General features: G+C 30.1%; 1 protein-coding gene across 3 annotated transcripts in view; it reads right to left on the bottom strand.

Annotated features, from left to right (window-relative positions):
- Nucleotides 1-13,142, bottom strand: part of FAM135A (family with sequence similarity 135 member A) — a 94,122-nt gene that overhangs the window by 46,149 nt on the left and 34,831 nt on the right. For all 3 annotated transcript variants that reach the window (XM_090282646.1, XM_090282643.1, XM_090282644.1), the window contains 4 exons: nt 10,014-10,140; nt 9,188-9,341; nt 5,333-5,410; nt 1,779-1,828 (listed from right to left, as the gene is read on the bottom strand). In XM_090282646.1, the coding sequence (XP_090138772.1) occupies nt 1,779-1,828; nt 5,333-5,410; nt 9,188-9,341; nt 10,014-10,140 (409 nt within the window). The remainder of the gene's footprint in view (nt 1-1,778; nt 1,829-5,332; nt 5,411-9,187; nt 9,342-10,013; nt 10,141-13,142) is intronic.

Genomic DNA, 13,142 nt, shown 5'->3' with positions numbered 1-13,142 from the left:
TCATTGTTTTTTAGAAAGAGAGGAAGAGAAAGAGAAACCTCGATACAAGAGAGCAGTATTGATTGGTTGCCTCTTTCTTGTACACGTCTGCACTGAGGATCGAACCAGCAACCCAGGTATGTTTCCTAACCAGGAATGAAACCCACAACCTTTCGGTTATGGGACGATGCTTCATCTAACTGAGCCACATCAGTCAGAGCACTTGTGATAATTCTTTTACAGAGTCTTTGTCAAACACTTCTTTCTCTTAACATTCACCCACTATTTATTGAGCACATTCTACGAATACAAACATCAATTAATATGAGAAGCTTATAGTGCAGTGAGGAAAGAAAGGTGGGTAAACAATTGTAATACGCTATTATGAGTGTTCTAGTAGTGGTTTTAAGTTATTCAATTTATTTATTTACTTAAATATTTACTTAAACGAATGATAAAAGTTAAGAGTACTAGATTATACTATGGAACTAGATTATACAGAATCTTTTAAAAGGCGTTTGCTTTTCTTGAATGATAAAATAAGGATTCCTGAGCAACGAATAGCAAAAGACTAAAAGAATGACTGCTTCTCTTTTGAACAAGCATTTTTATTACAAGAACAGGTTTTTCTTTAATTCACTGAGTCAGCAGCCAGTTTTCAGGCAGTTAATACCTTGCTGTGAAATTTACCTTTAATTACTGTAATAGTAGGATATCTACTCTTAAATATATATAGATACTGATTTGGTTTCCCTGTCCTAGAGAAGGTAGAGGTAGTCTCTTCAGATGGGAGTTGAAAGTCATTCCCATAGTTTTAATTACCATATCTATACCAAGGACAGCTAAATTTATACCTCTGGATCACATCTCTCTTGACCTCCAGACTTATTAGCTACTGTATGACTGTACTTGGACACGAAAAGAAAGTTGTTCAAGTTCAATGTGTGCCAAATTACACTATATCTCTATTCTCCTTTTCTAAAATCAAACCAAACCAAGTTTCCATTTATCTACACTAACTCAGAGAACACATTAGACAAAAATTCAACAAAATTAGTAATAAGTGAAGAGATGGTCTTTTATTCACTCATGTGACTTTGATTATTGGTACATAGTAGTCACTCAATAAATACTGAATGAATAAATGAATGTAATACGAATTACAGGCTTCAGATGAGAAAAAAGCTCCAAGAATTTATGGATAAATTCAGAAAAATGTTGACTAATTCAGTAATTCTGGAAATGAAGCTAATAGAGTAAAATGATAAATGTTGATTTATTAACATATAATAAATCTACAGATATGTTTTCCCCCAGGGAAGGATTTATAAATGTATTAAAAATGAAGTTAACAAGTTCTTTTTTTTTTTTTTTTTTTAAATCCTCAAGTGAGGAGATGCTTACTGATTTTAGAAGGAAGGGAAGGGAGAAAGAGAGGGAGAGAAACATTTATTGGTTGCCTCTTGGATGCGCCCTGACTGGGAACAAACCTGCAACCTAAGCATGTGCCCTGCCTGACCAGGAATCGAAGTTGCAACCTTTTGGTTTATGGGATGAAGTCCCAACCAACTGATCCACACTAGCCAGGGCAATAATATATAGTTTAAAAATAATTTAACTTCATGCTTAAGTCAAATGTCTTTTGATCAATTATGTTGTGGTTCTACCATGATCAAAAAGTTTATCTTAACATTTTAGAAAGGATAATTAATTATTAAGTTTTCTTACACATAATTTTTAGAATAGGAAACACAAGCCACTGAAATAACCTGATAATGTGAATTTTAAAAATCCAATACCTTAACTTCTTCACATAGTTCAGTAAGCCGAGCTTCTACATCCATTTCCTCTGAAAAAATTAAAGAGTAATTAGAGGAAGTATTTGAATGTTAGATCTGAAAACTATTTTTGAAATCATAAATTACCTTTTAAAATCCAGAAAGTTAAAAAATATCTTAACTATATTTAATGAATTAAATTTCAATATAATGTATTTCTATAAACACATTAATCTTGTAATGTTTTAATTATTAAATCCTATGCTGACTATTAAATAGAGTGCTTCAGTTCTCATAAGAGGCTAACACAGTCAAGGAAATACTGACTATATACCTAAAGCAACTTGCACAACTACATCACAGAAAAGAAAAAACATATTATTAGGTTTTATTGCATTTCACATGGTATAAATTTCACTATAGCTTAGTATTTTGTCTTATATGTGTACATGCATTGCGTTTTATAAATGTATTCCTAAAAAATTCAAATCAAATTAACTTTTATAACCAAAAAGTATTTAAAACATTCCTGGAGTATAGGCTATTTAATAAAAATGAAAGATAAAATCCTTTTCAATAAAAAGTAACTTTCTAATTTAGTTTAATGTTCAGTTTTCTTTAAGTCTAAAAGTGAGGCAAATTTTTTCCACACAATCCTATTTTATTTAATGTATGCTACAACCATGTATGAAGGGAATGTACAGATTAATTTACAACAGAATATAAAAACTAACAGAATAAAAAAATTTTTTTTTCGGGAAAAATATTCCTAGGGCCTGAAATATTATACTTAGATAGTCTTCATTTTTTAATCAGAAATCAAACAAAGTGAGTTCTCCTAAAGGAACTCAGCATAGTTGAGATCACACAAAATTCCGTCATCGTGTTGCTCAGAGAGTTTAATTGATCATTCTAACACAAAGGCAAAAATACTTTCTATGACATCCTTGAATTCATTCATCAGCTCACTATTTCATAAGGCAGAATGAATGTTTACTACTTGATAAAAAGAATGACTAACATTTACATTTGATAAAATAAGCAGTTATAAGTACACGGGAAATACAACCAAACTATGATGTGAACAACAGATACTCTATTGAAAATGAAAACCAGAACATATGTATTTTGTAATTCACAAAATATATAAATAAAATTGTATCTAGTTATTAAAACGTATTACAAGTAGATCACAAATTTGCTCAACCCACTGACAACTAAAGAAATCTGCTAAGATTTCACAAATCATTTCATTGTCAGATAAATCAGTGGCTTCTACTATTAAGTTTTCCGAAATTAAAAAAAAAAAAATCAGCAGCAGACCCTGTGTTAAAATCGTAACTTTCATATGCCAATATTTGTTTTCAAATTACTCATGATCTTTTCCTGTGATAGAAGAAAAAGTTAGTTTTAGTAGTTACATATCCTATGATTTTTAAAAAATAAAAAACTTTTTAAATTTGTGAGTTTTGACCCATTTTTCTAGTTTTACATACAAGATCTATTTTAAATGCATAAATTGGTACATTTGCATTATGACTAATGAGAGTTACTTCAATGTAAATGACATCTTAAAGAATGTTTCAAAGCAAAACTTAACCTCAAAATCTTTGAGCTCAAATGATTTCAAAAATCATTTAGGAGTGTTATCCGAGTTTAAAATTCTATTTTAATTTTTCTTCTTAATATGACATATATATGCGCAATTTTACAACTTTATGTAAATGTATAAATGTGATCATTACAGTACATAAAATTATTTATTTTAGCTCCCCCTGCTAATCCAAGATTACAGTCTAGAACATATCCTTCCATATTTTTCAAATATACATACGTGGACATAAATGACTTCTGTAGCCACTGCTTTACAAAATGAGATTGTATTTTACACACTTTCTGCAATTTGACTTTTTCTCTCAGCAGTACTCCATGGAAATCTGATATATAGCCCTAACACATTTTTTTAAATGGCTGCATAATATTCCTTGGTGTGAGTGCCTCATAATTTCTTCTATATTCAACTCTTTGCCAATTATGGACATTTATCTTCATTTTCAGTGTCTTGACACTAATAACAATATTGCAGTAAACACATTTGTACCTATATCTTGACATACTAGTACTCTTCTATGATATACGTTAACAGAGGTGGGGTTGCTAGGTCAAAGGGTAAAATGAATCTTATTTTCTAAGTCCATCCATTTATCCATTCATTCAGCCAATATTTATAATCTAGTTCAGAAAATGCCAATACTAGCTATTAAAAATCAAAGATATCTTAATAAAAGTATTAATAAAAGTTTAATTTAATTCATTACACCTTAGTTTTGAATCAAGTCTTTTCCTACCCAACTAAAAATGGGCTTTTCTTTATATAGGCCATATTACATAAGCAGCATTCTATAAAATTATTTAGAGTGCTCACATGTAAATTGATAGGCTGACAATACAATAGTTTAAGTGGGAAGTATATGTATATTTTCCAGTTCAAACACTTATTCTCTTTTTAAGATTTTTATAATTTATTGGGGGAGAAGTATATTTTTATTGCTAAAAAGAACACTAACACATGTCACAAATGACCACAACTGAATTCTTAAATTTTACAGTTACTTTATAGAAGAATACAAAATTATGTTCCAAAATAATAATAATAAACCTTCAACCTTTGTGTTTTCTTCCTGATAAGAATATCAGTTTCTCTCTTAAGTTTTAGCAAAAACTGACCCAACTTAAATATTCTGAGCTAGTTTTCATCTGAGAAATGTTAAAAAATATTTTGGCTCCTTAATTTCCTTTTGTTCATACTCCTAAAAACTAAGACACACTGTGATTTTATTTTACTTTAATTTCTATAGACTTTTGTAACTTCTAAAAAATTTAATTGTGATGGTCTACTCAATGCAAATTAAAAATTTTCAATATACTTACAAAAAGATAGTAAATTAAGTTTTCTTGCTATTTAAGAACAAAAGTCTAAAATATTTAGGGAAATACATCAATAAAGTACTGTGATTAAAACATTTCCTTTACAATATGTGAAATATCTGGATACTGGTAATCTGATAGTACTTTGCTTTTTGAATTTAGAATAAAAAAATCAATGCAAACTGACACAAAAAACAAAACCACATACTGAAGATGTTTCTCTTCTTTATTTCTGTAATGCATAAAATTAACTTCAGTTTTTAAACCACATTTCATTATCATTAGTCCTACCCAAAGATAAACTGACTTTGAACAAATTTAAGGCAGTATCATTAAGCCAACTAATTCTGGTTATAAACATGATTTCCAAAAAAATGTTGTTTGTAGGAACTTAAAAAGAATATAGAAAGAGCCAAAGAAATCTTTGCATTTGCCATTTCTAATTTTAAATGAAAACTTTAATATTATTATAAAAATTGAGAAATTAACCAAAGCTTACCTACAAACCAAATTCTAAAAGTTCTTATATAAGGGTGGTAAGAAACATATTATTTAAATATACATATTTATAAAATTTGACATTAATTTAAAGCAAAATTCCATACTAATTAAAAGGGATTACTTAATTAACCTATTTGTAAACATACCTAGACAGGTGTCTTTCTGGGTTCGTGGCTGTTTTCTTCTGAGAAGGCGCTCATAAAGGACCTGCATGTTGGCCTTGGCTAGTTATAAGGATTGCACACAGCACTAGTTACTATACTCCTTCTACAACAAAATTTACTAGAATTTTTCAAGTTGTTATTAATAAACTTAGCAGTTATCTGATAGTGTAGTTAGATAAGAACACTAAAGCAGAATCTTTGAGTTAGTTAATTAGCTTATTAGAATTACAAATGATGTACATTCAAATTTGTATTACTTTGTTCTCTTTTCTATTTAAATGTATGGACCACTCAACATTTCATAATTCATATTTTTTAATGTTTTTAAACTCAGAATTTTAGAGTTGGCAGGGATCTCAGAGATCAGCTAAGTTAAACCCTTGCTTTTTACAAGTGTAGATACTGGGGCCCAGAAAGGTCACACTTGCCAAAACAGAGATTCCAGAACTTGTGACTCCCACTTTCAGTAAAAGCTCCTTGCCCCAAACCAGTATTTATCATAAAAAAAAAAAATGTACATCATTTATCTAGAAGAAAAAAAAAGGCAAAACAGAAAGAAATTCAAAGCATATTTGAAAAGACGGAGTAGATTTTAGATACCTTTTTCAAAGCATGGTGGAGTTAAAGACTTTTAATATATACTTTTTTGAAAACTCAAGAAAATGCAAAATAGTAGAAGGAAATAAAATACATCCTTTAATCAAGAACTACTTTATGTCCACTTATTAAAACTGGTGAATATAATGTTCAGTCAACAGTGTTTTATGGAAGTATTATTTAGTGCCTACAATTTAATTTTGCTAGAATAAAAGCAATGTTAAATTTAATAGCTAACAATATGCAGTAGTTTATTGAAATTTTTGAATAGTTAATAGTATTTTTAGATGTTCTCCTAGCAGATGCATCCAAGAATAAACTAATTGACAATAAACAGAAAAGAAAATAGCAATTAAAAGTTTAAGAATAACACAAAATATTACCAATAAATATTTACTGAACATGAGCCTTGGTTTTAAAAATCCCTAGGAAAACTGCTATAAGCTATGTAATGATGACTAAATACTTTTCAAGCAACAATAAAAACTGTATTGTGCTGTTTTATCCATTCATTCACTCATTCAACATATATATTTTGAGTAAATACTATGAATAGGGCACTACTAATTTTATTCTATCACTATTATTTTCTTAGTAAAATTAAAGTTTAAGTTTCCTTTAATCTTATTTTCTGATAAAATATATGAAGCAAATAATTTGGAATAGAGTTGACATTCATTTAGTAAACAAACTTTTGAAATTAAATATAAAGGTTCTTTTAAAAATTATGAAATTTTCTGTATTATATACAGAAGCCCAAAGTAATATATGAGAAAAATTTAGCAATCTTTACCTGAGAGAAAATTAAAAGCCTAACAAATAATCACACTGAAGTTAGATTAATAAGTTAGCAATAAATTGTTAATACTGTCTAAGCTATTTGAAATTAATCTTTGCTTTTGAAAAGAGATGCTTGTTTTCTTTAAACATTACTCCTTTTTAGAGAGAAATATGTTTTAAGTTAAAATGTGGTTCATGTGTTTTTTCATTTGCAATATATGCCTACTTGAAAATTAAATGCTCACAGACATCTTCCTTATAAAGGCATATATAGGCCCATCTCATATCTGACTCTCTACATTAAAACCACAAGAAGCCCCCCCTTGTAGGTTAGTTTCTTTAGTTAATTGTAATGCTGAACTCATAACTTACTAAGGGAAAGGGAGAAAGACAGAGACACTATTCTTTTCTCAGGACCTAGCTCAGTACCTGACACACTAGGTGCTCATAGAAGCCCAAGGGAATTCTACCATTAGGAAGTCTTACTCTTAGAGGTGCTTTACACCCTCTGTCTTTGGGATGTCCTCATCTTTCCAGCCAGACTCATGCAACACATCAGGTTCCCTTCAACCTATCTTTTGAATAGAATCCGCTTTGCATATACAGTCTCAAAGCCAGTAGGTGACAGAAATGGTTCCAAATTTGCATTCTTAAGCACTGTGAGCTAACGCTTCCATGAATTTTACTAAAGCATTGGACATCAAAACCACTAACAAATTTTCTTTTAGAAATAACATTACAGACAACTTCTAAGTTTCACACCACTACTTATAACACTACTTTTCAGACACATGGTAGAGTCCCTTCATTAACATTGTGATTTATTAATTTTGTGGTCTGATCATTAAATCTGAATTAACCAACATTTATTATATAACTCTCCTAAGAAAATGTGTTTGAGTTTAAAGAACCAAATTAAAAAATATATGAACCATAATTTTTCCATTAATTGAGGATGATAACCTAAATCAGTCTATTCTACAAACAATTCTTTCATTTAAAAAAAATTTTTTTTAAAGTTTACATTTTAGGCAGTAATTTCCTACACGATTTTCCTAAGGGAAGTAGGATTCTAAATACATGAAATAACAGCGAAGAAAAAAAAATTTCAGAGGATAGAAATAAAAAGGCTTTCACACTTCCATGTTTGTCTTTAGGAAGAATACGAGTAAAAAAGAATACACTTTACTGTTGGTAGTGTATCTGTGTGTGTACATGGGGATTTTTGCATCAAATATTCTAAAAAGTCAAATGATATGTTTCTTGTTAAGTCAAAAAAGTGTGAACTTAACTAATATTAATCAAACCCTTTGGAGTGGTTGCTGATAGAAAATGCTGGCTATTGTGCCATTGCCTAACAGCTGAATCTAAGTAAGGTACAAATCATTACACTATCTTATAATTCTTTTGTATCGCAAAATAGGCAATTATATAAACAGTATAATTAGTCTCAAACCTAAGAATTATTTTCAACAGCAGTGACTATTTTTGAGTGCATCAATGTTGTTAAAAAACAGATTCTTGAGGAACAAAGAATTGGACAAAAAACACTGAATAACTTAAGTAAAATTTGAAAAGTAATCCCTGATGTACTCAAATATATAATAAAAAAGTAATCCCTAATTTACTCAAATATATAATAAAAGTATATAAGAATATATATAATAAAAATACTCAAATATATAATAATAAAGATAATTAAAATATGCTTTATAGTGAGCTATTACCTGATATTTTAAAATAAAAGTTTATAAAAAACTATCATTAAAAGTCTAAATAATAATTTACTTTTATTAATACAAATAATTTGCCTTTTGTGAAATTATATATACTAGAATTCTGCAAACTACAGATGACATAAAAAATTAAGGCAATATGATTTTTTTATCATCTACTGTAACATATATGCAGATATTACTGTTGGATTATAACTAAAGTTTAATTTTTAAAGTATTTATTTACAAAATATTAAAATAGAGTAATGTTATTAATCTCTGAAGTGAAATGGAAGAAATAGGATCTGAGATCTCTTGAAACCAAATGTATATAAAAGTGTCTCACATAGCTATACTCTTCTAAAATGGTTAAATGTTTAGATGTATGGATTTAATTGATCTTCCCACAGTTCTTTAGATAATTTGCTTTCCATTATGCTTTGTGGTTAAATTGAAGAACAGTAATACATGGACATATGCTTTCATTTAAAAAAAATCTATCATAAGACTCATTTCAAACTTAGTACCAAGAAGTTAGTTCTCAATATTTCATAATATCATAGAACATTTTAATTGCAGAAATTACCAAAGGTTGAAAAAGATGGAATTGAGAGAGAAGTAAAAGTGAAGCACATAAATATTACAGTTTTAGTATAGAAAAACTAGGTTAAAAGCTGGTAAGTAACAATATGAGAATGAAGAGAATTACTTGAACAAGAGACAGGTCTGGCTACTTTTAACATACCTAGTTCTAATTTCTGACAAGAGGGAATCTCTTCTGTTACTGTAATGAAGTAGCTGTGCAATCCCTTGAAGGCTAGCAGCAAAGTGGCACAAAGTGTATAATGAAAATGATAAGCATGATGTAGAAAGGAATCTGCAATAATGAAGCTGCAACCCTAAACAAAGAAACAGATTTGGGATATAGAGTATTAGTAACAAAAATCTAAAAATATTACACTTGAAACTTAAGAGAAATAATAAAAACTCTAAGCATTTACTATCTAGTTATTCTAAAACATATAAGAAATTCAGTAATAGTTTAGGGAATTGCTCCTGTTAATATAAGTAATTTAGACATATGAAATGCAGATCTAGTAATTTCAGTTACAGTGGATTTTTAAAAATTTGAGGTTCAAATTACATCTGGACTGAGAGACAGACACTGTGCTTTTATAGCATAAGTCCCTTCTCCTTTTAGCGGAGTAATTGGCTTTACTTGTACTACTGCAACTTGGGTTTCAACTCTGGCAACTGTTCTTTACAGGCACCTTTGGAATGAGTCTATCATTTCTGTTAAGAGAGCAAGAGGTTCCAGTAACATGCTTAAAAAGAAACTCATTTTCAAAAATCTCTAACCATTAAATATGGTAAAATCTTGAAGTACCTGATTAAGTTTTCAAAATAAACCAGAACCAACCAATCTGTTAAGATCATATTTAATTAGGTCTGTAAGTTGTTGAGCTCAAAACATTAATGAAAGAAATATCACATTCACAGATAAAACATTAAAGAAACATTTCATTTGAAATAAGAGAGAAGAAAGGATTTATAAGCATATCAGTTCTTACGTCTGGTGATAACTGTTTTGTGTAGTTAATACCAAAGACCACACTTTCAAGAGAAGGAATCACAGAATCTCTGTTTTGTGCTGGTGCATTTCTATTTAACCAAGTAGTCTTCACAGGGCGAGGAAAGCTGGAAAAGTAAGTATTACATTATTATGGCCACCATAGTCTATTTGAATGTTAAGTTAAATGTTTATAAATGAAAGTCTTATAGGAATAGAGCACAGAGCAAGTGTTTTACAAGGTTATGATTTCTAAAGAGTTCAAAGTAATTTTTCCTTTAATAATCTGAATTATTATGAAAAGATACAATTTCAAGAAATACTAAGACCAGATGCTTGAGATTACTTCTTCATGATTGAGCTTCAGGGAGCTTAAAAGGATACTAAAGATAAAACAGGCTAGGATCAAGAGTAGCTAAATGACAAATGAGGGTCAAGCTTTAATTTGGAAAAACTGATCTGTCAGGACTGGGTACCAGCTTTAAAAAGTTAACACTTAATCAAATATGGATTCTACTTACAGAAGTAAAGAGCTCCCACATTAAATGTAGAAAAGGAAAAATTACTAACTATATTTGTTGCCTCTATTTCTCAAAAAAAGATATTTTTCTTTTTCTTCACTAAAAGGCTATGAACTTTATTAAAATATTCTTTATAAGTGCTTCAAGGCACCATCTCAATCAATTACTATATGAACTACTGTCGCTGGTATTAATATTACATTTAGTATATCATAAATTCTATAGAATAAGAAGCCTATTCAGTTTGAAAGGTTAAAAATCATGCACAATATTATTTGAGATAAAGTACTAGCTAATTATAAGTAGGTCAAAACATTTGGAATGTTTGGCAGTTTGGCAAAAGGGAAAAGACAGGAAGGTAAACCAATTCTGCCATAACCAGAGAGTAGCCTCATCTGCAAAATTCAAAATCCCTAGCAAAGAAGGGAGTCGCAGTCAATGGTAAATTCCACTTGCTTCAGAATTCAGTCATAAGATTGTACTTAAAAGAAATCAAATATAACAGGTCATGGAAAAAACAGGCAAAGAAAGAAATCCTAACCCCACTTGCTTTACATAATGGATTTAAATGTCTATAGTTGGGTTGATCATAGAAATTGTTTTAAAATAAAAAGATAATATTATAAATTAAAATGCTTTCATTTTGTTTAAAGGATAAAACAAATCCACCTATTAATAAAACTTCAAGAAAAACTTGTCAATGCATAAATGAGGAATGTTAGCTTTCATGTTACCCCGCTACCTGCATGCCACCAGCAAAAAGCTGTCCCTTGACCTCTCCTTGCTTCCCTTCTCCAGCCTTTCTCATTTAGAGGCAAAGAAAGGCAGGGAAAGATGTTGCTTCTTTCAAGGCAAAATTCTCGCAGCAAGAGAGGGGATACCAGGGCCCATGGCAGCTAGGTAAAGAACAGAACCTCAAGTGTTTAAAGGCACTAGATTTTCTTTTCCAATCACCAACCAGAGCCAACACTTAATCCTCTTGGCTTCTGATTTTGAGCCAAAAATGTCTTCTTCCAACAAACAGTCTCTAGATGAGCTGTCTCTTTCCCTTACCAGTCTGTGACAAAAACTGCTGCATTACAAGAGGAAGCACACATTTAACTCACTAGGATTAGTAATATGAAAATCACTACTCTATTTATTCAGGGCCTTAAGAAGCAAAATTAATAACTTCAGCAAACTTCTATGAACTGCACATTTTTCAGAAGAGAAATTAAGCCAGTGCTGTAAAGAAAAAGGAATGGCTGATTCTTATTGAAATGACAAAAATAAGAGATCCAGAAAACTACAGGAATGTATTTTATAAACAAACTTTTATCATTAAAACATGTAAGTCATATAAAAGTGATGTTATGTAGTACTTATTTGAAACTTATATTTCAAAAAACCATTTTCTTGTCAAGAGTGTTTCATTCGGTTATCATGTTATTACATTTTAATTTATTCAATAAGCATCTAAAATTTTTCTAAGTTTAACATAAAGTAATATATAATAGGGACATTTTTCTATTTATAGAAGTTATAGCAACCGAGAATAGCTCTCAAAGGCTTAAGAGGTGAGACAAAGATGCCAAAACAAGTAGTTACTAGAAAACTAGATCTTACTAAAAAATAAGCAAGTCATCAAACAAATTTCTTCCTGGCCCTGTGGTCTTTTTTTGATGTTTAATTTTTTTAAAGATTTTATATATTTCTTTTTAGAGAGAAGGGAAGGAAGGGAAAGAGGGAGAGAAACATTACTGTGTAGAGAGATACATTGATTGGTTGCCTCTTACACGCCCCAACCAGGGACCTGGCCCACAGTCCAGGCATGTGCCCTGACTAGGAATTGAAACAGCGAGCTTTGGGTTCCCAGGCCGGCACTCAATCAATCCACTGAGTCACATCAGCCAGGGCTGCCTCTGTGCTCTAAAAGAGATCATGGGAAAACACAATGGAAGAGGTTCTCATAGTTCTTAAAACAATGTAAAAATATGCCACAGGAGCCTCTTACTTGTCGGTAATATGTTAAATTGTGTTAGTCTTCTATAAACTCCTAAGGATAATTTTACACAATTACCTAATTTTCTGGTAGATCAGTTTAAGATCGTAATATTTAAGCATCATCCCTAATATCAGTTGTTGGAATCAGACTTATGTCAGAAATTATAAAGTAGGCAGGTTCAAAAATCAAATCAATTTGGAGTCTTTTCAAGTAAGATACTAATTTGATAATGCCCACACATTGCCTATATCATAAAGATGATGTCTTATTGTAAAAACTAGAGCTTGAATTGTATTCTTACATTAACGAAAGAAAATCCATCTCCTTAAAGGAAGATGGCAGAAAAAATAATTATCCCAATGCATTTATTATGATCCAGAATTTTATGCACTTTTAAGCTAAAATGATATACATAATTTTAAAAGCTTTAGCCAAGATATATAAAATTGGTTGATGAGTTAAAATACAAGAATTACTGTATAGTACAGATTTAAGAAGATAAAATTAGTCCATCCAGAGATAAACAAAAACAAACAAACAAAAGAATATACTTTCCATAGGATGAATAATTACAGCATAGCACTGCATAAAAATACAGACTAAACAATGCTGTATGGTTATTTTC

Source organism: Furipterus horrens, unplaced genomic scaffold, assembly GCF_987537825.1.
Source record: "Furipterus horrens unplaced genomic scaffold, mFurHor1.1.pri manual_scaffold_6, whole genome shotgun sequence".
Classification (NCBI taxonomy): Eukaryota; Metazoa; Chordata; class Mammalia; order Chiroptera; family Furipteridae; genus Furipterus; species Furipterus horrens.
This window is presented reverse-complemented; position numbering and strand designations above follow the sequence as displayed.